The sequence below is a fragment of the Gymnoscopelus braueri genome, assembly GCF_963280865.1.
Source record: "Gymnoscopelus braueri genome assembly, chromosome: 1".
Lineage (NCBI taxonomy): Eukaryota > Metazoa > Chordata > Actinopteri > Myctophiformes > Myctophidae > Gymnoscopelus > Gymnoscopelus braueri.
The window spans coordinates 17,052,842-17,077,618 of NC_137603.1; the positions used below are offsets into that span (position 1 = coordinate 17,052,842).

A 24,777-nucleotide genomic window follows, 5' to 3' on the forward strand; every position below is an offset into this window, starting at 1 on the left:
GTCTTTTTTGACCCGTTTTCAAGTTTGAATAGGTAAAAAGTACCCTTTACATTTCTTTATTGGAACGAGGCTTCATGATATCCTCAGAAATAGCCATTTTAACGCAACAAAATTATTTATCATCATTTTAATTAATTCTGATGGTCTCAAAAAAAATAAGTGACACTTGTGGTGTTAGGGTCCGAAATGACCCGGCAAAGAAGTGTGGCTCAATTCCCCCCCAAATTGTCAATATTCAATGTTTACATGTTTGAGAGTGAGAGAGACTTGTCCTCAATTAGCATTTTGCTATCAGGAGACTTTTTACCTTCTATGGTATACGGGTCATTTCGGACCCTAACACCACTAGTGTCACTATTTTTAATAATTTTAACATTTTTTTAAAGTTAAAAAACGAAAAAAAATATTTTTTGTATTATTTTTTTTGGAAGTGTCTTCTAATTATTATTCTTAATGATTCTATTATAGCTAGATAACATCATTATCCCTTGCCTTCATTATAGGAAATTTAATGAGTGAATTTTATATTTTTATAATAGAAAACGAGATATATTGAAAGATGAAACCCTAGCCCTAACTTAACATAATATTTTTAAAAGTGTTTACATGGATATGAATGCATTATAAGTCAGCTATGAGGTGGGAGAAAAAAAAATATGAAAATACTTATTTTTTGAGTATTTTGGGCTGATTTAAATCACCCTGATTTTAAATGACCCGCTAACACCACAAGTGGATTCAGTTTTCTAACACAATGCAAGGGGTTAACCTTATATCTGCTTTAAAATCTCTTTAACACAAATGGGGTCCCCTGTAACATCTTTCCAGATGGGGGTCTGTGGCCAAATACAAATCAATTTGGGGGTCCTTAACATGAAAATGTTTGAGATCCAGTGGTCTACAGTACACCACTAACTTACATGTGGGAATGCTGTAATCAATGGGGTTGACTTGTGGCGTTGTGATTTGTGGTGGATGAGCACTTTAATTCTAAGTGAAATATGCCAAGTATTCCAAAAGTACATATTTTAAAGGTGAGACAGCTTCACTGTGTATGCATGATTATATATATTGTTGCTGTCAGGCAGAAATGTTATAACGATATCCCAATATCTACCGATGCTATGACTTTATAGGGCATAGCAGCGGCTGCCATTTTCTGGTTCCACTTCAAAATACTCCATGCATTTTTCCCATTGACATTTCCAAAAATATTTATATCAATTCATTTAAGCCTAGAATCAAGCCATCCAGGGTCCTGGTGAACCATGACCATAAAACGTTTGATTCTGTGAAAAAAACTTTTTTGAAAACGGCAAAACAAAGGGTATTTATTAAATATAGTATATCATATAATTCAATATAAAATAAAATAAAATCACAGAAAAAAATGTTTTATGGTCATGATTCACCAGGACCCTGTATGGCTTGATTCTAGGCTTAAATGAATTGATATAAATATTTTTGGAAATGTCAATGGGAAAAATGCATTGAGTATTTTGAAGTGGAACCAGAAAATGGCCGCCACTGCTATGCCCTATATGAAGGTGGAGTCATTTGAATGTTTGAAATGTTTCAAATTATCGTTATAAATTTGTATCACAGTATTTGTAAAGGATGGATGGTGCTTATCATAATAACCCAGTTAAAAGTTGCCTATATCAACATATATTGATACATCAATGTTGATAAACACGGTTTATCAACATCTGGCTACATAGTTACAAATGTATAGACACATTTGTAATTGAAATTAACCTGTTGTAAAGATTCACAAGAACCTTTATTTTCAAGTGTTCATGAAAATAAAACAAACATACAAATACACAAAGGTGCAAAAGATATCTTGCATTTATTGATTTTTGTATCCAGTGCAAGGACCTCATAGCACATAACCCTCTGTGGTGTGGTGTATTGGACAACAAAAACAACCAATACCTACACTGCACTATACAATAGTTTTTATTATTAAGTTATTGTACATTACAAATTGCACCCACTGGTGATTCACAACCAGTGGGCAGATTCACTGCTGAACACTCAAGTGGTCTGGTGCACCAGAATCCTCAGTTGAATTGAATTTAGTCTCTGAGGCAGAACATATGCTGCGTTCACGTGGTCTGCAAGAAGGTCCGACTTTGCAAATTAGTTACATAATTCTTCTTGTCTAGTGGCCGGCGGAGAAGATAAATGGAGCTGGCCAAAAAGATTGTGGCTACGCTTTTCTTTCAAAAAGGCAAAAGCTGTTTTTACTGAATAATGAAAAGAACAGAAAGATGATTATGTGAATTAGGTAGAAATGTGTTGTTTTCAAACATACTCCTTAAGTTAACAAGAAGTTACATTTATGTCACAGATCTGTACCAAAAAAATCTCAGACTTTCCAGCTTCACTTATCCGACTTGGTAGGCCGTTCACATAATATTTCCATGTCGGAAAGTTCTGTGTCCAATATACCAACACCACAAAGCCATCCATAACATTGCTTAGATTTAAGTTGGAGATGGTTAAAGGTAGGGCAACAGATAACGGACAACTTCATATATTTACATAATATGCCATATCTAGACAACAATATCAGTCGCTTTTTACATAATTATATCATGAAAATGTTGAACTGTACATGTAGCTGAAGTGGAGGAAGTTGCTAATTGCATTAACTGTGGATGGTATATTGGCTTATGAATGTATATTGAAAATGTCTAGCATTCAAAACCAGCTTAGCTATATGCTCTGGAAGCCTTTCTATGGTTAAATATAAAAGTAAATGTATATTGATGATGTAAGTGTCCCTGTACAGTATTTGTTGAGTGGTGCGGTCAAGCACCAAGGTATCTCTGGCAGGTAAATACTACTTCCAATACGGACGTCACAGCCTTTACAAAAACATAAATAAAATAAAATACATTTTCTGCATTATGGGAAATGTTGGAGTTGAGGCGAATTTAGCGGTTCAAACACGGATATCAAAAATGTATATAACATTCATTGTTTAAGAGAAGGCCACATTATAACATAGGTACTATACTATTGTTTTCCACATTAGTTGAATTTCCAGCATTCAAAATTATCTGTTGCCCTGTCTTAGGGGCCAGGTTGGAATTAGGGTCTGCCAATCCTACCGAAGGAATTGGAACCTCAGCCTAAGAGAAGTGCTGCCTGAGGCATCTCAGGGCAAAAACTGCAGCCATCTTGCTAATTAAAATGGCAGCATACACTTCAACATCTTGCTATGTTTTCAAGAAAGCACCATTCATGTACAGTAACCATGTACGTGCCAAAATAACCTGTAACTGAAACATCACAGAGCAACTTGTTACCCATTCTCTTTTCAGGGTAATTAAGGCGAATGAAAAGAGAACATCTTTGTGTGTTCAGGGGCGCTGGAAGTTGGGTGCTGAGGGTGCTGCAGCACCCCTGGTGGTGGGGAAGAGAAAGAAAAAAAATAGTTTTTTTTTTAATTAAATTTTTTTAATTGTATTTCTTTGTAAATTAAACAAATGTATATATTTTTTTAAGTCTATATACACACTTATATATTAAAACAATGATATATTTAACTTTGGGGAATAAAATATGTTGAAAAACATGAAAAAAATTGTGGGGAAAATGTGAAAAAAAATCGTGCACGCGCGTCCCCGCCAAGCCCAGCCCCCCGTGGAATAAATGACTTCCAGCGCCCCTGTGTGTGTTGAAATTGGAATGTAGAAAATGTGGATCTTTCTCAAACATACTTTAACAGTGGTTCTCCACTCAAATTAATGTTTCACTGACCATGTAATCACCAGCTAAGAGAATTAAATTACAATCACCCTATGATTTAAGTTGCTCTTCCTCCTGTAAGAATGTCTCACAAAAACTGGACTTTTGTTTTGTAATCCGTTATAAAACCTGTTTCACAGAGACTGCATGCACTGTGTGTCTAAAGAAAGGCGGTTTAAAAGACAGGCACAAGATGTCAATATCAGCGTACTAGTGGTCATTCATTATTAAACATGCCTCTTTTTTTCTTTTTACAAAACCCATAAAATACACCTCAAAGATTGTTTCATGTGATAAAAAATAGGCAGAAGTGTTTATAAAAGAAATTATACAAACATCATATACAATTTAAGCCTTCAAAAACAACAAACCAAAAAAAAACGTTGATTCAACTTTACCCAGATTAGCACGTCGCTGACCTCCCATTTGCTCGTTTATAGTCAAGTATCAAGGCAGCAGCATTTCAAGAAACCAACTTGTTGCACATTGCTTCGCGTCGATTTCCCCTCTTTTATAGTGGTCTCCCTTCACGTGCAGTCAAAGATTCACTAAATAAATAAGCCCCGTCCATTTGGTCCAGAACCATGGATCCACAGCCCTGAGAGGGACGGGGACGGGGGGGTGGTTCAGACCAGGTCGGGCGGCCCAAAGGTGTGTTGGTCTCGGCCGAGAGGGAACTGCTGGGTCCAGTCGATGATAGCTGGCTTGAACAGGCCGCAGCAACGCAGCTGGAAGAAGGCTGCCAGATTTCGAACTACACCCACGCTACACAGGAAGAAAAGGAGTACATGATGGTTAAATATGAAGGAAAGGCCCCAGTGGGGTTCAAGCCCAGTACCTTCTTGCTGTGAGGGAAGTGTTTCTGGGGTATTTCTACTATATTGAACAGGACAGCAGGGAATACCTGGGAAGAATAAATGGGACAGAGTGAGGTCATGTGTCATGAGCACATCATATAAGGTGGGTGCCATTGTGACTTTAACTGGTTGAGGCACTGATTATTTCCAAAAAGTCTATAATTAGAAACACTGTATGATTATAATCAGAAAGCACTGTATTGCCAAGTGCAGGGTACATAAAGTAATATGCCTTGACATGCAGTGACTCCACTACATACAGAAAGAAACGTGAGCAGGATGCAGTTCTAAATGGTTTAGGTGCCATTTGTTTCATATGGCAAGACCATGGCCTTTGCCTGGCCTACTTGTTGTTAACTAGTTGTACGAACGCTTGTTTTATTTTTGTATTGTTTTATTGGATCTTGTTTAGTCGATACACTTATTTGTTTTAGCTCGTGCTCATTTGATTTTGCTATTTTGTCTCATCCGTTTAAGAAAGTAGGTAGCTGATATATTGCACTTTTACCTTAGCGCTAGGTATACTCTTGGTTGCTTGTTTTTGCAGGAAATGCACTTAAGACTTCTGGTGATTAGTAGTTTCGTTCCCTACCTATGTTGAATGCACTTATTGTAAGTCGCTTTGGATAAAAGCGTCTGCTAAATGACTATAATGTAATGTAATGTAATGGCCAAATCTTGTGAAACGCAACAATTGTGACGCTATAATGTGAAAGCAGTCTACAGAAAGGTGTCAGAGGAGAAATTAATTGCAGGCTTTGTGTAGGAGGCAAACAGAATTAACTGGAAAAAAGGAATGCTACTCTAAAATGCAGTGCACCTCAGTGTTTAAAGCATTATTTCACCATGTGAACCCCAATGAGCTTCACAAAGAGAATGAAAAACATCTATGTACTGTATATGTGAACAGATATCTAATAGGGTTGCTTTTAAAAGATTACACAATTATGTCAGATCATCAGGGTGTTTCTTTCAGACAGCACATTAAAACTAAGATATTTGTGATCCGTTACTCACTTGTAGGGGTTTTGTCTCAGAGAGATGGGTTGTGGTTGTTTTCTCTGGTGGTGCGTCAGGTTTATTCTCTCTGCTGTTGTAAGACCCAGGAAAGCAATCTGTTCAAAAAGAGAAACACACTTTACTGTTATTATTGCCATGACTGTGATGCGATGCACCGCAGCCAAAACATCAAACCAGTGACTTCCTTGTCAAGAGGCAGCAGTCGCTTTGTTTCACTCAATGTCCTTGCATACATTCGTTTAGTGTGGTTCTGATTGGCGTTTGTTGTGTGACGTCACAGAACCTCTGCGTGCCCTGTGTATAACCTACTATCTACCTTTTCTGAGCCTTTATTTGAGAGGTAGAACGGAGAGAGATGAGAAACATGGAGCGAGATCAAGGGAGTGACACGCCACGCCATTACTCAGCTAACCGGCAAACAGGTTTTTCACAATACAATAAGAAAAACAAAGAATACATGAATATTTGATCAGGAAATACTGTCAGATCGTTCAAAGCATGTATCCTATCACGAACACATTATCGTTTTTGTTCCCATACCCGAAAGGGACGGCTCCTTACATCCTATAATGCAGAGGGCCACACTGGAATTGGCTGGTGGTTATCGAACAACAGCTTGGTAGAGTTTGGTAGAGTGCAACAGCTAGAGATATGTGCTAAAAAGTAACTAGCATAGACATATCTCAAAATAACAATTAACTTAATATGTGAAGTAACAGCATATATCAATCTAAATATGTAGCACGTGACACACTTTCCACTGTAGACATGGTCAGAAAATACAAACTTGTATACACACACACACACACACACACACACACCTGGTAAAGCTGCATCAGCAGCATGATGGAGGACCAGGATGTGTGATAGAAGGCCAGGCAGAAGACGCTGAGCACCCAGGGAGAGCAGTTCACCACAGCTGATAAGACACCCAACACCCCCTGCTCCTCATAATGCAGAGGGCAGTGTTTCCACCAGTCTGAAAGAACGCCACAGCGTTTTACACCGGAAACACTAGAATAACAGTCCTTTACACATCGGAAAACTAAGTTAACCCATTAAGACCTGAAGCCGATTCTACATTTAATGTCTTCTAAATCCCAACAGTATTCTGAAAAAAAGTGTGTTTCTATATCAGTGGTGCTCAAACTTTTTCATGTCAAGGACCCCCAAAATGATATGTATTTGGCCGCCGACCCCCATCTCAAAATATGTTGTTCCAGGGACCCCCCAGAAGCAAAGATTTGAGTTAAAAATGCTTTAAAATAATATATATATATATTCAAAATGTGCACACATTTTCACGATTAAAAAAAAATTGCAGATCTACAAGCTCATAGCGCGGCACTCGGTGCCGCGCTATGAGCTTGTATATCTGCTATTTTTGAATAGCCAAAGTGTAAAATAATGCTTTTCAGCTCAAATCAAAAAAATTACACAGATGCGTTCCAGGTCTCAACGGGTTAAAAATGTGATGCGTGGATAACGACAAGTAAAGTAAAAGTATCACAACTCACTGAGAATAAATAAATAGTGCATGCAAATAGCAATATTACGCACTATGAATTATGATGGACCAAATTGGACAATGTACAGTTCTGTATTGAGGATACTGATTTGAGCTCACTCACACACGACACAGCCATAGAACATCCATGCTCCCATCATCATGAGGGACAACAGAAAAAGAATGAAGAAGTGATGATTCCTTGCACCTACATAGTACAGAGGAAAATTGGTTAGAGACACAAGTGCTTCCTCGGACCCAGTAGGGAATTGCAGGACATTCTGGACACAATTTAGGTTCAGGAATATTGTGTCATCTATAATATAGTGGGGTTGTGACTTTACGGAGGTGAAATTGACAGTCGACTAATTGACTCTTGCTCATGGACTCTTGGCAATGTACATCACCACTTTAGCATCACTCTCGTCTACTATTACTGACAGTATTCCAGTACTCCTACTGGTATACTTTATTGTGCTGTTACACTGATAATCCGTGTTCATTTACCCATACTACCAATCACTGCACTATTCCAACCATAGACTGTAGTGATGAGCGGGCCGACCCGTAACCCGCGGGTCCCGCGGGTCAACCCGCGGCGCGGGTGGTCGAGTCAGGATTTCAGAGGCAATTATGCGGGCTGCGGGTGAGCGGGTCAGCCGCTCTCACACGCAAAAAAAAAAAAAAAAACCCTATTTTGAACAACATGCTTGTTTATTTAGCCCATGACAATGTTGTGCTACTGTAGACATTTAAAGCGACTTTGGGTACTTAACTCTAGTTTAATTCTAATTCACTGCCAGACTTATTTCAGACTGTCGTCCCAGTGCCAGGAAAAAGGTGCATTTTTCCTCCGTTTGTTTTTTAACATTGAAGTGAATGGAGCAGCAATTTTTTGGATAGCGTTATCTCCTAGTTCCTTTGAGATAAACCAAAAAAAAAAAGACCAAAAAAAAAAATCATTTTTTTTTTAAATATATTTTCGTCATTCCGTCATTGGCCATGATAGCCATAGAGCCATCGGACGGGAATTCCCGTCCGGGGCAGTCAAAGAGTTAAAGGAGCGCTATATAAATTTGAGCTATTATGACGCGGGCGGGTTGAGCCATAGATTTATATATGGGTTCGCGGGGCGGGTTGAGGCGGGTTGGGTTCCGTGGCGGGGCGGGTCATGAAAAAACCCGACCCGCACATCACTAATAGACTGTAAAAAGAATGGACAGCGTTACGCCCCCCCTAGACGCTACAGACCGTAAATGAAGCCGATTGTTCCAAGACTGTATGTCCGCCATCTTTCAATATCGCGTCATATCCTGCAGAATGCGACCAGACCATTATTGGTTTGGTAGCTTGTCAATCAAGAGCGGGGGCGGGGAATGAATGCTATTGGTTGTGTAGCGTGTCAATCAAATCATCCCGCCCCTCCTAGAGCATAACCTACTTTATCGTCAATATTAAAATAAATGGGACCATAATTTAGCAAAACGCATATCATGATGATTGAAAGGAGACTTTAAACTAGCGACTGGAAGCATATAGTATTTATGACAATGTTTATTAACCCATTAACTGCAAGAGGTATTTTCATATTTTTTTTGCCAGTGCCAGAGATTTTTCATTGGAAAAAAATAAGTACTCAGCCGAGATACAGAATTTTTACGTTTTAAGTTAACAAGGAAGTGGATAGGAGTCTAGATCTTCGAAAAATCATATCTCCTTGGTCTTTGGGTCAAATTGGAAAAAAAAAATATAAAAAATACAAAAAAGTTCACGTAGATCTACGCGACTGGCACGTGGCGGCTTTAAATAGGTTCGCGTAGATCTACGTGATTGGCAGTGAATCAGTTAACTCATTCAGTGCCTGACTTATTTCTGGCAGTTTGGCTCTGAGTGCCAGAGCCAAAAATACATTGTAAAAAAAAAGTGCTTAGGAAGCGAGATACAGCCTTTTTCAGTAAGATGTTAAACAAGAACTGTTTTTTCATGACGTCGGCGACATCATTGGCACCCTGGGCTTATAAAAACGTGACGTCGGTGACGTCAATGGCACTGAATGAGTTAACTCGTTCACTGCCACGGACGACTTCTGACGGGTTTTTGTCCAAACGCCCACACTGCCAAGGACGACTTATGAAAATCAATTCTCGGCTTTGTTGTTTTTCTGCAGTTTTTCAAAAAACAAGCCACATTCAAACGGCCATAGCTCTGGAATGGAGGATCGCGACCGACACATTTTTTTCTTCTTCTATACTACCGGATTCCCGTGCGTGTAATGAGCTGATCTCAGTCTACCTGAGACCTCAATCGTTTGATCAGCGTCACACTTGTAGTGTTGCCAGCAGTGTTGATTTCGTCGACTAAAACTATGACGAAAAATATTCGTCGACTACCTTTTTTCACTGACGAAAACTAAATAAAAACAAAATAAAAACTAAGCTACGATGGCTAAAACTGTGACTAAATATATTGACCATTTCGTCAACAAATAAAAACTAGACTAAAATGTTAGGGAGGGACTAGTGGAGAAGAGATCCAGTAGAACTAAAAGACAAGACACTTTATGTTTGGTTGCGCTCGGGTGTTGCGCTCTGAAAATAGCAGAGCTGCAAGCTCACGCGTTGTGATCTTGTAGATCGCCTATTTTCAGCATGCAACCAAGTGTAAAATCAGCCATTACGACGCCATCAAGGCACCGCCAAAATACATTTTAGCCGACTAAATCAACTGTAGACTATAATCTTATGATATTTAGTCAACTAAAACTAGACTAACAGTAAAACATTTCAGATGACTAAAATATGATTAAAACTAAATGGAATTTTATCCAAAAGACTGACTAAAACTAAATCAAAATGTGCTGCTAAAATCAACACTGGTTGCCAGTCTCCCGTTCAAGACCCGGTAAGAATTTATGGCACTATAATTGCAGAATCTGACACGGTGACCATCATGTAAGACAAAAATGTTGTGTACTGTAATCTGTTCCCAGCACAAACCACACACACATTCAGGCCATCTCACCGATGCAGCCGTTGATCCATATGGAGTGATGGTCCTGTTTTGCCACACAGGCGTCGCACGTGAAACAGTGATTGGTTCTCATGGGTTTCTTCAGCTGTGACAGGACGACACAAACACGTAAAGTGGTATTCTTTGGCAAAAGGAAAGAGGACATATAGGCTAGTGCTAGGGGTGTGCCGATATATCGTCCCGCGATATATCGCGATACGTTTTCGTGGCGATATGTATCGTTTTGGGGGGAAAATCGCGTTGAAAACATATATAAATAATAAATGCAATAACAATAATGCAAAAACAGAAGTATTTGTTTGCATTTGCTTCCCCACCCCCATACATTTTCATAAGCTTTTTTTCCCCCCATATATTTTCATACGCTTTTTTCCCCCCCATATATTTTCATAAGCTTTTTTTCCCCCCATATATTTTCATAATAAAAAAGTGCCATATATTGTATCGTATCGATATCATACTGATGTCGTGAGCCCAATAGCTAGTGCTGGATAAAAGTAAGATCATGTCATGACAAAGTATGATATTCCATTGAATTAGAATGACACCCGAATTTCCTGCTATGGTTCAATACATGTTTATCTTATTTAACAGTTAGTGTTGGGATGAGGACAAGGTTTCCATAAGAAACAGACAAAAGGGTTTACTTACTTACCATGACTCATGACACAGATATCTCCTTGCACAGCACATACAGTAATTAAAAGTGAATGTGATATGTTCCTTCTCACTGTGCCTTACCATGCAGGATGTGCAGAAAATCCTGGGGTCTAGACAACCAGCTTCAGCCAGCATCAACACATTCTGAGAGAACAATCAGAATAATCAGTATTGCAAATAATCAGTATTGTACGACAAACTATTTTTTTAAAAGGAGCACTGGCTGCAGTACGAGTTATCTTTGACTATCAGTCAAAAGCACCTCAACATTCGTCATCACCTTGTGGTGAAGTAGGATGCACACTTAATTCTGACTTAGAAATAAATGTCACAAAAATCTTTCCTCAATAAATGGCTATTTTAGTTTAATCAATGTTGAGAAGGTTAGACGACTCATTGGCTGTAATAGGGACGTAGGTTATCATCCACATAACAGTGGAAGTTTATATCCGGACTTTCTGAAAATGTGCCCTAGGGGTCGCATATACTGTACACACAGAAAAGAATCAGACCAAGAACTGAATCTTGCGGGACAACATATTTGACGCTTTCCAGTCCAAGAAATTCTGTAATTAGTGGAATACATATACATATAACATTTTATAATACTCTTACCATTTTTTTCTCTTCTTCGGTTGCCTTGACAACTCCTGGGTCTGTCCTGCAGGCACGGAGATAATAGTAGAGGAGAGCAGTGGCATTGAGCGTGAACAGGACCTGTACTGTTGCGCTGGGGCCATGTGGATGAACATGTTAAGGAGTTTGGCAGCTTTTCCAACAAAGGCAAAGGTCATGTTAAAAATGGAAAGTCGAGGGCCGATATAACTTTGAGCTGACGGTCTAATCCATTGGTTCTCAAAGTGGGGTCCGGGACCCCCAGGGGTCCTTGAGGGAGTTCCAAGGGGTTCCCAGCCAAATGATGGATAGTTAGGAGCCAAATGGACCCTTATGGGTCTGCAACTGGTTGAGAATCACTGCTAAAAAGCCGTAAAAATCAATTTGGGGGTCCTCGACATGAAAAAGTTTGAGAACCACTGGTCTAATCTTTTAAAAGTGCAACTAAACCAAAGCTCTTGAACACATCAGGGTGTGCTGAAGGATATCAGGTAGGAACCAGAGGTACCAGGTCACCAGCATCCAGAAGACTGTAGCCATGAGAGCAGTAGTCGGAAGAAGAGATCGGAAGGCTGGGCTCGGCATATTCCTGTTTGACATGACAACGGTTGACATTAATAAACTATAATCTATACTGTAAGGACGCCGCACTCCAGGCAGGACGGAGGAAATGTCTGATGCTTCTCAGATGTATGACAATCCAACACAAATCACAAGCAAAGTAACATGTTCTTCATCAGTGTTATGAGTCACTCATGAGTCATGACGCTGTTGAAGACAGACAAACAGGACAAAAGAATTACCTTTGTTAACCCATTAAGACCTGGAACGCATCTTTAGATTTCTTTGGCTATTAAAAAATAGCAGATATACAAGCTCATATCTCATAATGTACTCACCAGTGCCAGCGTTTTATTGATGTTTTTTTGTTTTATTCACGTCGCCACAGACCTCGTTAAATCCCTTTAGATCTAGCATAAAACTGTTTGTAAACACAGCGGCGATCCGACTGCGTCGCCCAGTGAAATCCCCTTCAAAAACCCAGCCGCCATCTTGTAGTTACAACGGTTTATGTTAAACAGCGATCAGCGACAAGAAAAACTACAAACGAGAAAATGGGATCGGCAAAACCGGATCCCGGATAATTCCGTTTCCAGTGGTGCTACAATGAAATGTGTCGTATCGAAAGTGAAAAAAAGTGCAATGTGAACTTTAAAAAAAACAAAAAAAACACTACTTCGCGTAGGTCTACGCGATTGGCACGTGACGGCTTTAAATAGGTTTGCGTAGATCTACGCGATTGGCAGTCAATGTGTTAATGGGTTAATATAGTTTGGACCCTGTATACTATATTCATTTCTTGCTCATTGTTTATTTAGCAGCTCTGCATTTTGACTGAAACGGAGAATGGTCACTCAAGAAGAACACAAGCAGCAGTAATTACATCCTCACCTTGAGGCCAGATTGGCCACTCCGCACACACACACTAGCAGGACCCCTTTAAGCAGCCAGGACTCAGAGTTCATGTCGACTATAGCTCCCACGCTCCCTAACATAGCGACGCAGAAGGAAAACTGCAAAAACACCTGCGGACAGACACAGAGGAAGGTGTTAGATATGGACAGCGGTGGAAAAAGTACTCAAATTAAATGTTTTAAAAAGGTATCAATACTGCACTGTAGAAGTACTTTGTTACAAGTAAAAGTCCCTAATTCTAAATTTACTTGAGTAAAAGTACAGAAGAATTGGCATCAAAATGTACTTAAAGTACCAAAAGTAAAAGTACAAAAATGTTTGAAAATAGCCGATCTACAAGCCGATCTACTTCAAATAGCCTATGTATAAAATAGGGCTAAAGTGGTTAATGTATGTTTCTTAATATCATAATTTATATCTGAAAAGTAACTAAAGTTTTCAAGTAATTGTAGTGGAGTAAAAGTACAATATTTGCCTCTGAGATGTAGTGGAGTAGAAGTAAAAGTATTGTAAATTGGAAATACTCAAGTAAAGTACAAATTCCTCAAAATTGTACTTAAGTGCAGTACTTAAGTAAATGTACTTAGTTACTTTCCACCACTGGATATGGACATATGTCTTTTGTTTTTTTAGACCGATCCACAATTACATTGATGTCTGCCCATGTAGGAGAGTCTGAGAGTGTTGTGTGTGTGTGTGTGTGTGTGTGTGTGTGTGTGTGTGTGTGTGTGTGTGTGTGTGTGTGTGTGTGTGTGTGTGTGTGTGTGTGTGCGCTTGCGGTTTCCACACCTTGTACTTGTTGACCATCCGCAGGCAGCGGGAGTTGGAGCGGATCCTCTCCTGCTTGATGTGGTTGAGCATGTGGATGAGCAGGGGGCTGTGTACCTGGTGGGCCAGGTCGATGGGAGTATGACCCTGTGGACAAGCCATACAGCCGTCAAACACCACAGAACTTTATTACTTTATTAGAATTAGAACACGTCTACAAGTATTTTGTCACTGTTGTCGGGTGGAAACCTTGGACTTATGTCCAATATTAATTACATTTCAGGAAATGGAAAAAAACTTCTATGGATCCAGTGTAGTTATTATTTAGTCACAAGCTCTACTACTTTTTACTGGTTAAATATGTATAGAACCCACATACAACCTGGCATCCCTATTTTGGGCATTTTCCTTAGGCTTTTATATTTCTAAAATTGTGATAATAGCCAATCTAAATGCTTGCAACGCAACGTAAGCTTGTAGATCGGCATTTATTTTGTCAAAGTATAAAAAATGGCATTCATTTATATAAATACATAAAAGATGAAAGATGAACATTCAAGGTTTCTGGGAGACGGTAACGATTTCAAAAAGCACCAATTATCAAAATGTCTTTGTTATGCGTTGTGTGTTGAGGAGGCTTACGTTGATGTTTTCCGTGTCCACGCTGGCTCCCGCCTCCAGCAACAGGTGAGCTGCGTCTACGTTTCCCGCCAGCACGGCGCAGTGCAACGGAGTGTTTCTGTTCACCTTGTCCACAGCGCTCACTGAAGCATTGTTCTTAATCAGGAAGTTAGTGGGCTCTGGCCTGTGGTTACACAATGTACAGTAACATTAGTTTTTATTTCTGTGGTTCTCACTGTAATTGTATCTTTTAGATTGTGTTTTCAAATGGAACACCACAATTGCCCTATAGGATTATAACGGGTAAGTCTGAATGGCAGAATGACACTTTAACCCATTAAGACCTGAGGCCGATTAAAACATTTTTTTTCTAAATCCTAAAGGCGGTTACACACCGGCGAATATGCAAATATACGCAAAATTCGGACTCGTTCCGAATAATTAAAATACGCTTTTTCGCTCCATGTACACTTGCATTGACTAGTCTTTATAAGGTTTTAAAAAATAACATATTATTCGCATGAAAAAAATCGCCCCGATGTGTAAGGACCTTAACGCTTAAAAAAATATATGTATTCAAAGATTTTCACAATTTTTCACAATTTTTCAAAAATAGCAGATCTACAAGCTCATAGCGCGGCACCGAGTGCCGCCCTATGAGCTTGTAGATCTGCTATTTTTGAATAGCCAAAGAAATCTTAAAAACGACCCGGATGCGTTCCCGGTCTTAAAGGGTTAAACAAGATTTCAAAGGCTTTTCTGACTAGAGACACAAGAGGGGAGAATAGAGGAATGACGGGTAACGGAGGTCCTTGCATTGGATTTGAATGCATTGTCGTTGTGGTTACATGGTTAGTTCACACCAGGGTTTCCACTAGGCAATTTTCTGGCCGGCCAACATTGATTAGCAACATTACAACACAAGATTGTAATTCACCAGCCAATCGCTAAATTTACCGGCCATAATGTAATACACGTCACGAGTGTGTTTGCAGATATGCGCGGGTGCACCACCCAACTGATCGCTAAACTTTGTTCCTGTAGCGCTTCTTTACACAACTTTATCATAGATGAACTGTGCTGTTCCTGCATTTATTCTACATCATATTTTCCCATAGATTTTTGTTTGTTTGTTCTTTTTCTCCCCAATTTAGTCATCGCCAAATCCCGCAATTTCTTGTATAGTCCCAATTATTGCCAAGTTCCACTGTTGGTCTTGGGGAGGGTGGGGTAGACATTACCACATGTCTCCTCCGTTACACATGGAGACACCTTCCGCTTTTCACCTGACAGTGTTTAATAGGATATAGGGGGGAATATAGGAGACACAGATCATCAATTGGATTCAGTTCCCTGATGTTACACATCCTTGCTGAACTGGCAGGACACTCAAAGAGTTACTTTTCTTACTGGGATGCAGATTAACCCAGGTCTAGCGATTGTTGTCAAATACTGTAGGTCTGGAGTATATTGAAGAGTACACAAATAGATGCATGGAAACTAAACAAAATTAAGTTCCAAAATTGAGGTTTAATATACACCAGTTTAACACATATAGTTAAGAAAACCTGCGGATCTGGGTCTAATGTAAAGAGAAAAAACATTGATGTGAGCACTGCTCCAGGCTGAATGTAAACAGAAATCCAGTTTTCCAAATGTACTTTTTCCTTTCTCTTTAAAAAAAGAACAGAGCTTTACCCTATAATCTTCTGAGCTGCTAACATCAACGGTGTCTGTCCATTACAATCAGAGGCATCAACTTCCTGGAAAGTGGAAACAGCAAAACAAGAGAGAATAATCAGCATACAAAAATAACTACAAAATAAATAAATAAAAATCAAATCACAAGCAGCACCGGAAAAATGCTATACAGTTAAGTGTGACTTACAAATACTGAATGTGTGTTACAGTAAGCATCATAGGGCGGAACAAGTGATTTCTTATTCATCACATATGATACATGACAATACAACATGGTAACAAGCACATGCAAACATTTGCATAGGATACAAATATACAATGCAATGTCCATTCATGAAAGCACAAGAAATAAATATAAAGAAAGGGCACGATAGGAAATCGGTGTAAAAGCACAGTAAGGAGAGGACCAACCTGGCCTTTAGCCATGAGATAAGCTGCTATGGCCATGTGCTGGAACAAGATGGCCAGGTGGAGACCTCTGTAGCCTTCTCCATCTGCTATGCAGGGGTCTGCGCCGTACCTCAACAGCTGGATGACAATGGGGAGATGACCTTGCCTGCACAGACAACATAAATCAACATCTCCTCTTCAATAAGCGATTGCCGACATACTGAGGGGGTGGGGGGTAAACATCAACCACCCAAAGGGTTGTTTTTACTAGCTGCAAATCACAGCTAGAATCATGGTATTAACATATTTCAAAAGCTACAAAGAAAAGACCTGTTATCTTTCATTATTAATAGTTATTCTTCTGTATGTCCCAAATGAGTCATAGATTGAGATCCCAGATTGGTTCGTCACAGGAATGAGGGCTAGCCCGACATCACCACGGCAGTTGCCGTCAGCCTCCACCATCACCCCAGACCAAAAAAAAACCTACTGCAAATAGTTTTTAAGCCAAACCTGAGGACAAAACTAAAATCGGTGATCAGTGTTGTGATCACAGTATCCCTAAAACAGCATGAACCTAAAAATATGTGTACTTATTGTCATAGTCACCTTATAGCCCAATGAAGAGGAGTAGATTTCAAGTCTCCACCCAGCTGGTCAATGACTGCTCCCACAGACATGTAATACCTGGAAGAGGAAGGTCAGGACAGGTCACATTCAAAATAATGCTAGCATCTGCATCGCCGTTAAAATAATGATAATCTACAATAGCATCTAGGCTATTTGGTTGCAGGTGTCTAATATGCAATGCTAAAAGGCTGCATTTTCTAGAATTGCGTTTCAATTCTCTTTGCATTTTAATTTCCAAATTGAATTATTTAGTTGTCTTCGCATGCATTTCATGGAACAATGTGCATGACAGAGGGTTGCTTGGTTGAACATCTGAAGGATTCAGTGTCCAACATCTAAAATTTGTTTCCTCATCTTTATGTAAGGAAGGTAACATTTCTACAGCGTAGCTCCTAGGGGATGAGCCGTCTAGAAAAGCGTTTGCTTGCGTGTGTGTGCATACATAGTTTCCAATGCTTACTTGACCAGCTCAGAGCGGTTGTTGATGGCTGCCCAGTGCAGAAGTGATACATTCTCTTTGTCAGGCTGCCTTACATCGTATCCAGCGTCCAACAACTCTTTACACCGGTCCAGGATGCCAAACCTTCAAAGAATAAGGTATAAGATATGAGCAAAATGTTTTGCCCGTTTATTCTCGAGGGGGAAATTTCATTTCATCAGCCAGGAATAGTAGGACATAGCTAGAGCCACAATAGAAGGAACAAGAAGCAGATAGGAATTAATTGCACAAGGAAGGTAGATACGAATATTTGTATTGTACCATAACCAAATAGGAGCTACCAATATTTGCACTCAAACATCCAGAGTGCAGGCGCCGCCTTCACTTAAACATAACTCCCCCCAAAAAAAATATATATTTATATAGATTAGTTACATTAAAGTTACAAATAGAAAGAAATAAGACACATATCTCCAGGGTTCTATATGTATATACATGTACACTGTATATGTACTGTATACTTACAGTATTGTTAGGTCCTAGTAATATACAAATGCCATATTGAGCAGAGCACCCAACAACATTGTGAGTTTTACAGGCGAGTAAAACTAAGAATAGCACAACAAATAGATGGATGCAGACTACATTGATCAGGTGCATAATGATTAATTATTGAATGTTACTGCAGTGGAGGGGCAAAGCTCGAGGACTCTCTTGCACATGTGATAGAAGAAAAAACATAAAATAACCTCCGCTCTCAAAATTCAGATCAATTCTCCGAACCCCAAACCAAAATCTATTTGACTATTGAGACCGACACTATCAGTCATGACTCTATAGAAAAAAACATATTGCGCAAATGAAAAACAATCCGTTTTCAAGTGGAATTTCAGGTGGTTAAAAATCCCTGGCATGTAAAATACACTGTGTACCTACATGCTTAGCTACCCTGACAAAAGACATGATTAACTGCAGAGATAAGAAGTCAGATTTAGATCTAAACAGTGACCTTTGCTCTACTCTACTGCACGATTACTTGAGGTGAGGGCGTTGACATTATTTTAATCACTCTGTGTTCTTTTCATGGTAAATGGTCTCCATTTTAATGCGCTTTCCGAAGACCTTTACAATGATCTGATAAAAAAAATGAAACTCACAATAATTGTATTTCAGGGAATTTTAATTATCGTCAATCTTCGTCAGTCGTCAATATCGTCCGTCATACACTGGAATCAATTTGATTTGCCAGGTTGCATATCTGGTCTAATCAGCGGATATGGAAACGGTCTGCGTGTGTGTGTGTGTGTAAAGTACCGGATACAGATTTGTAGTAGGCAAGCCCTAGGCTAGCTGGCACAGAAACCCTGCTTTCCACACTACGATGCAACGTTACCGTAGCTTACCCCATGTATCATCCACAACACAAGTTAAATCAGATGTGTGGAAATAGGCATTAAACGTTTCTGTGATCTTTTTTTGGGGGGAAAACCGCAAAACAAAAGGGTATTTATTAAATAGTATATCATATAATTAAATATTCCAATTATCTTTTTCATAGAATCAAATGTTCTATGGTCATGATTCACCTGGACCCTGGATGGCTTGATTCTAGGCTTAAATTAATTGATATAAATATTTTTGGAAATCTCTATGGGAAAAATTAATGGGGTCTGGAACAATGGAACCAGAAAATGGCCACCACTGCTATGCCCTATACTATGGATTCAATAAATAAAAAATTGGTACAACACTGCGTCTGTCCTGTATCAACATATTAAGCATCTCTGACAACCATCCAGCTCTGTTTGGCCAATTCCAGGTAACTAACTTACTGTAAGTTAGATCTACTTAACGTTAATGTAGCAGTGACTGATGTCAGGCCCGGCTCAGCCCCTATCTGCACCCTAGGCAAGATTTCACTGACTAATGCATGTTTGATCATTTAATAGGCTGAATTTATCATTCATCATTCTACAGCATTTCCATTAATGCAAGTCCAGTCCTATGTTGTAGCTATGTAACAAACATTGTCATGGCAAATATTCAAATAGGACTGTATGCAAAAGTTATCCAATCCAGTCAGTTCAAAGGTATGGTAAGTGATATTTTTTGGTATTATAATTTTTCATTTGTTAAATAGGTTAAAGTACTATATTCTGATAGTAATCATTGCTACAGAGCCTTTGTTTGGGCACAGGGGTCTCTCCAGCTCTTTAGTAAACAGAATATAGACTACATTTTCAGGTTTAACAAACTTTAAGCCAATCAGGAGAGAGCACTGAAAATGAATTTTCTGTTTAATAAAAAGCTGCAGAGACATGGGAGACTCCTTTTACTGAACAAACACTCTATAGCAATGAGTACTATCAGAATATAGAGCTATTTAACACTTATTTTAACCAAAGTAAATCACTAACCCTACCTTTAACATAATCATTTTCATCACTCTTTTAATTCATACTTGATTACGGCTGAATTCAATATTATCTCGTTGTGGTTACCTGCTGGAGTGCTGGGTGTTGGCAAGAGTCTGAAATCTGAAATTTGTTTTTCAGTAAAAATATGTACACAAATGTCCAATGATGAGACAATAACATTATTTGTCTCTTATCAAAATGTCAGGCCAAGTGATTCCAGTATTTTACTGGCATTTTAAGAGTGTTAAGCATATTTTGATTTTGATTATTTCAGTATCATTAGTGGCAAAAACTGGCAATTATTTTGGCCGCCATATGTGAAATTGTCCAATCCCTAATTCACACACAGACGTCATGGCGGAGGCAACCGTGGAAGGCACCAACCTGAACCCGCTCATCAGGAGAGGTTCGGTGTTCACTGTTCAGTTAGACTTAAGAACACGTTGACGCAAAGCCAAGGAGGAACCTGAGATCGAAACCCGGAAAAGTCTAACTCCCATGCAGCCGTTCTACAGTTCCACTGTCACCCCTTTGTCTTATTAACAGTATACACTTGTATGCCTCGAATGTGGTACACTGTGATTTCCCTATGTGGACAAATGAAGTTACAACTAAACAATGTTTTTCAAACAACCTTTTTTACATTCAAAACGCTAAGGGACCAGTCGAAATTTACATAAGGGGGGGCATGGAGGAAAATAGGGGAGGGTCATGCCTTTCTAATTTTGGTCCAAGGGAGGGTCAGCTAATTTTACTTTGAATCCAAGGGAGGGTCATGCAATTTTGAATTGATAAAATAGTCCGTTTTTTATATACCTTTTTAGTACAGCAGAACAGTGGTCAATGACCCCTCTCTATTTCAAAGGATACAAAGAATTCAAATCAAGTAACACCTTGTCTATTTAGAATCAATGACGGTCGTTAACAAGCCATCAACGCACAGCGAGTGTGAACGACCCAGTCAAATCTATTCAGCGTCTTAACGATGGTGGTTGAACAATTAAGCAAAACTTCAACAGGCGTTATTGGAGAGATGCATTATAAATAGGCCTACTATAACTGGATATTCATAATCATTTGAAGTAATTCTGTGCATGTGATTAATGTGGATCTATATGGACAGTTGTGTATAGATGCCTAGCTCCACAAGTAAAACCAGAAGCATCAGGCCATAATTGATAGCCTAATTTGTTTTATGTAGGCAACAGTGTAGTTGTAGTCACTGTAGTTGATAATTAAAAGGGCAGAGTGACAAAAGTTTTAAACTACTGGTTACCAAATATTCAACTTTCTTCAATCTGACCAGGATTCAATGGGTTTCCCACATGTAAGATGAGAACACTATCCATTCTGCTACCACTACTACAGATACACTGTGCATTTAGCAAGACTGACTACACTACAGCAATGTTCTAATCAATGTGGAAAGCAAAACATTGGACATATCAGTTTTAAATGTCATGTTGTATTTGATGGGGAGGGTTAGGGGTGTCAAGAATTTCACAATACGATACATGATGTTGGACATGATATCGATATGATATATTATTAATGTTCTTTTCTCATGTATCATCAACATTGGCCATCATCTTATAAATAACGTTATAAAGCAAGTTAGAAACAATTACAAAGTGCTTTGTACACACAAATAAATACATTTGTGCAAGCTTAATGGAGAAGTGAAGTTCTCACTAACTATAAACCCATTGTTTCAGAGGACAGATAGACACTAATATAACAAATATAATATAATATAAGACTGCATAACTATAAATTCCACAAACCTCATATTTTTGTCATCTGGACTTTACCAACCAAGTGCAGCCTAGTTATTTCCAACAGCTAAAAAAAATCTATAATACCAGATACAGTATAATACAATCTTAGATTAGATGTAGGCCTATTTGAAAGTGCAGATGCATGTCACATTAACGAGCGTCAACGAGCATCAGCTGACACAACACCTCCCCTCTGCAGTGCTTTAAACTGAAAGTGACTGACTAGAGTCTGTTTCATTTCTCTCCAAAATACCTTGAATATGATGGAGGACATGATTAATAATTACTATGATTATGATAAGCTTTACATTTCATATCATACAGTAAAAACTCCTAACTTTCACCGGCAAAAAAAAAGAAAGTGTTTTTTTTGTATTAAAAAAACAATTAAAAAAATATTACGATACAGTATGACATCATGACAATACCTATCATCACATTTTAATACCACGATAGGCTATATCGTGACACAATATATCGTGACACTTCTAGGCGGGGAGGGTTACTCTTTTTTTTGTAATCACTTGGGGAGGGTCATTGATTTTTCTTTTTTGTCAAAGGGAGGGTCATGGCATTTTAGATCAGGGCACATACATTTCCTCCATGCCCCCCCTTATGTAAATTTCGACTGGTCCCTAAACTACATTTTTCACAACCAAAAGTTGAAAACAGCCAAAAGAGAATAAATCATGCTTAACTTTGTACATTGTTTTTTGCTTAAAACTCAATATGGTAAATTTCCAAGCGTCCCTAAAAGTCAGGTCACCCTTTCACCACCCCATAACATTTTGTAACATCAAAAAGGACCCGCCCCATTGCCTAAGTGAACCTACTGTGTTGCCTTGATGATGTCCCAGCTGCTGCTGTCATCCATGTGCGACCGTTTCTTCGATGGCTGACTCTCCATTGCCTGATCTGGGCTTCTGCCAAACTGTCCGTGGAAAGCAGGCATGAACCCATGCACTCTGGGTCCATGACTATGTGAATGACCACTGTGTCCGTGTTGGCAGTCATCATCCAAGTGGCTGTGACACTGGGACACAAACAAAGCAGAAAAACTGACACTTTGTTCCATCTAGAATACTCCATTTGGAAAAGATGAACAAGGAAGCGAATAGTAGATATATCTTCTGGATAACCATGAAAGAACACTACGCATCTAAAATACTTTCAAATTATGGGGGCCTTGTTGGACTTTATATCTGGGGTACAAATAAAGAGCTGGCTTTTAAAATGAGCAGGAATTTTATCTAAATATATCGGATAATATTGAGCTCATGACATGTCAACTCTCACTATATAACCTACAGTAACTCTGAACAAGGACAATTGTCCAGCTTAAAGGGAGACTAGGTAGCTTTGAGCCTAAATTATCACCATACGTTATTATGATTATTATTATGTTATTATTATATGCATTATGCTTGCAGCATATGTTATGTTATGTTAGCATAACATAATAATAATCACAGATGAATGCATACAGCCAGTGGTGGAAAAAGTACTCACATGTTTTACTTAAGTGAAAGTATCAATACTGCATGAAATACTAATGTACGGAATTACATTTTTACTTAAGTACAAAGTATTGGCATCAAAATATACTTAAAAGTATAAAGTACTCATTATGCAGAATGGCCCGTTTCACAAGTTTTCAAATGTATAATAAAAATAGCAGATCTACAAGCTCACGATCGGCTTTCAAATGGCCGAAATGTATAGGGCTGAAGTGGGTAATGCTATAATATTTATAATATTTGCCTCTGAAAGGTAGTGGAGTAGAAGTGAAAGTACTGAAAATTGGAAATACTACAGTAAAGTAAAAAAAATACCTCCAAATTGTACTTGAGTAAATGTACTTAAGTTACTTTACACCACTGACACGGGAAGGCCAAATGCACCTGTGCTGTTAATAATGAATCCACCCTTCCCTTAGTAAACACATGCAGCTAACAACGTCAGCCCCGCGGTTTCCCCGGGCAGCGGGTGTGTGGATGCGGGTCCACAGTTTCTAAACACAGCCTGAGCCACCTGAACTAAACAGTTGACAATAGCGCTGAATAGCAACAGAGATGGAATAAACGAAAGCGAAACGGATTAAAGGAGCATCTTTTCAAGTGTAGCTCAGAGGGAGGAGAGTTTCCGCTACCTTGTGTCCTCTGATCACAGATGACAGATGCATTCACACGATGACAAACTGACTCGGCACTCTAGAACGTAAGTAATGTAAAGAAACGTGTCTAATTACGCCGATCTAAGCGTATTGATTAAAGTAACGATGGCTCTGTCAGTGTCGATGTGCCCCAAAAACAGCTCGGCCCACGTTATAATGCACATCTCACAGCGATCTAGCTAACATGACTGCTAACAACCTGTCAACACAGGATAGCATCAGAACAGAGGACTATATACACCTGACAGCTGGGTCTCATTGAACACACAGTAATTAAGGTTACAGTGAGATCAAACGGGTAATAATGCGGTCGGCCGACGATCACCATAATAAAGCAACTTACATCACTGTCTTGATTCCAATCCATTTTTGTTGTGAAGGGAGGAGAGGAAAAGTTCCTTCCTCTTCACTTTTTACTTCCTGGATGTTTAACGCACGACTTGATTGGTCTGTTAGGGGTCCTCCAGAGCCTTAAAGAGAGTTCTGACACTAGCGTCGACTCCCGTTGTAAGAATGGAATGCGGAAGTGCTCTGTCTATCTCAATGAGATAGTTCCAATGTTTGGAACTATAGCCCATAGGAGCCCGCCTTGCGGCGAGATCAAAGCGTGTCGTTACTCTCTTTTCTACACTCTGGGGTCCTCTCGTCAGGGTTGCCATATCATGTGAGAGAAATAAGCAAACAGATCTAGGAAAACAAGCCCAAAAGAAGCAACTTATTAATTAGGCCACTTGAGTGTCGGCTATTTGAAAATAGCTGGTACAAATTTGAAAATAGTCGCGATGCGACGCGTTGTGAGCTTGCAGATCTGCTATTTTCGAAAACTCTTGCAATAAAATGTGGAATATTTTTTGAAACATACAGCACAAATGCTCCCATGGGCACCAAACATTATCATGAAAATACTTTTTGGGAATAAAGTCTAAATAAGCA

The 24,777-nt window shown here is 39.1% G+C and overlaps 1 protein-coding gene across 1 annotated transcript; it reads right to left on the reverse strand.

Moving 5' to 3' along the window:
* Positions 1-1,823: 1,823 nt before the first annotated feature.
* zdhhc13 (zDHHC palmitoyltransferase 13) lies at positions 1,824-24,275 on the reverse strand. Its single transcript, XM_080437923.1, has 17 exons — positions 24,188-24,275; positions 22,505-22,704; positions 17,498-17,620; positions 17,017-17,094; positions 16,429-16,573; positions 16,015-16,079; positions 14,338-14,500; positions 13,717-13,842; positions 12,904-13,037; positions 11,938-12,040; positions 11,452-11,574; positions 10,918-10,980; positions 10,168-10,261; positions 7,271-7,354; positions 6,461-6,618; positions 5,637-5,734; positions 1,824-4,527 (listed from the first exon to the last, which is right to left on the reverse strand). Exons 1-17 carry the CDS (start codon positions 24,209-24,211, stop codon positions 4,389-4,391), a joined length of 1,920 nt encoding a protein of 639 aa, XP_080294049.1. The 5' UTR covers positions 24,212-24,275; the 3' UTR covers positions 1,824-4,388.
* Positions 24,276-24,777: the final 502 nt, after the last annotated feature.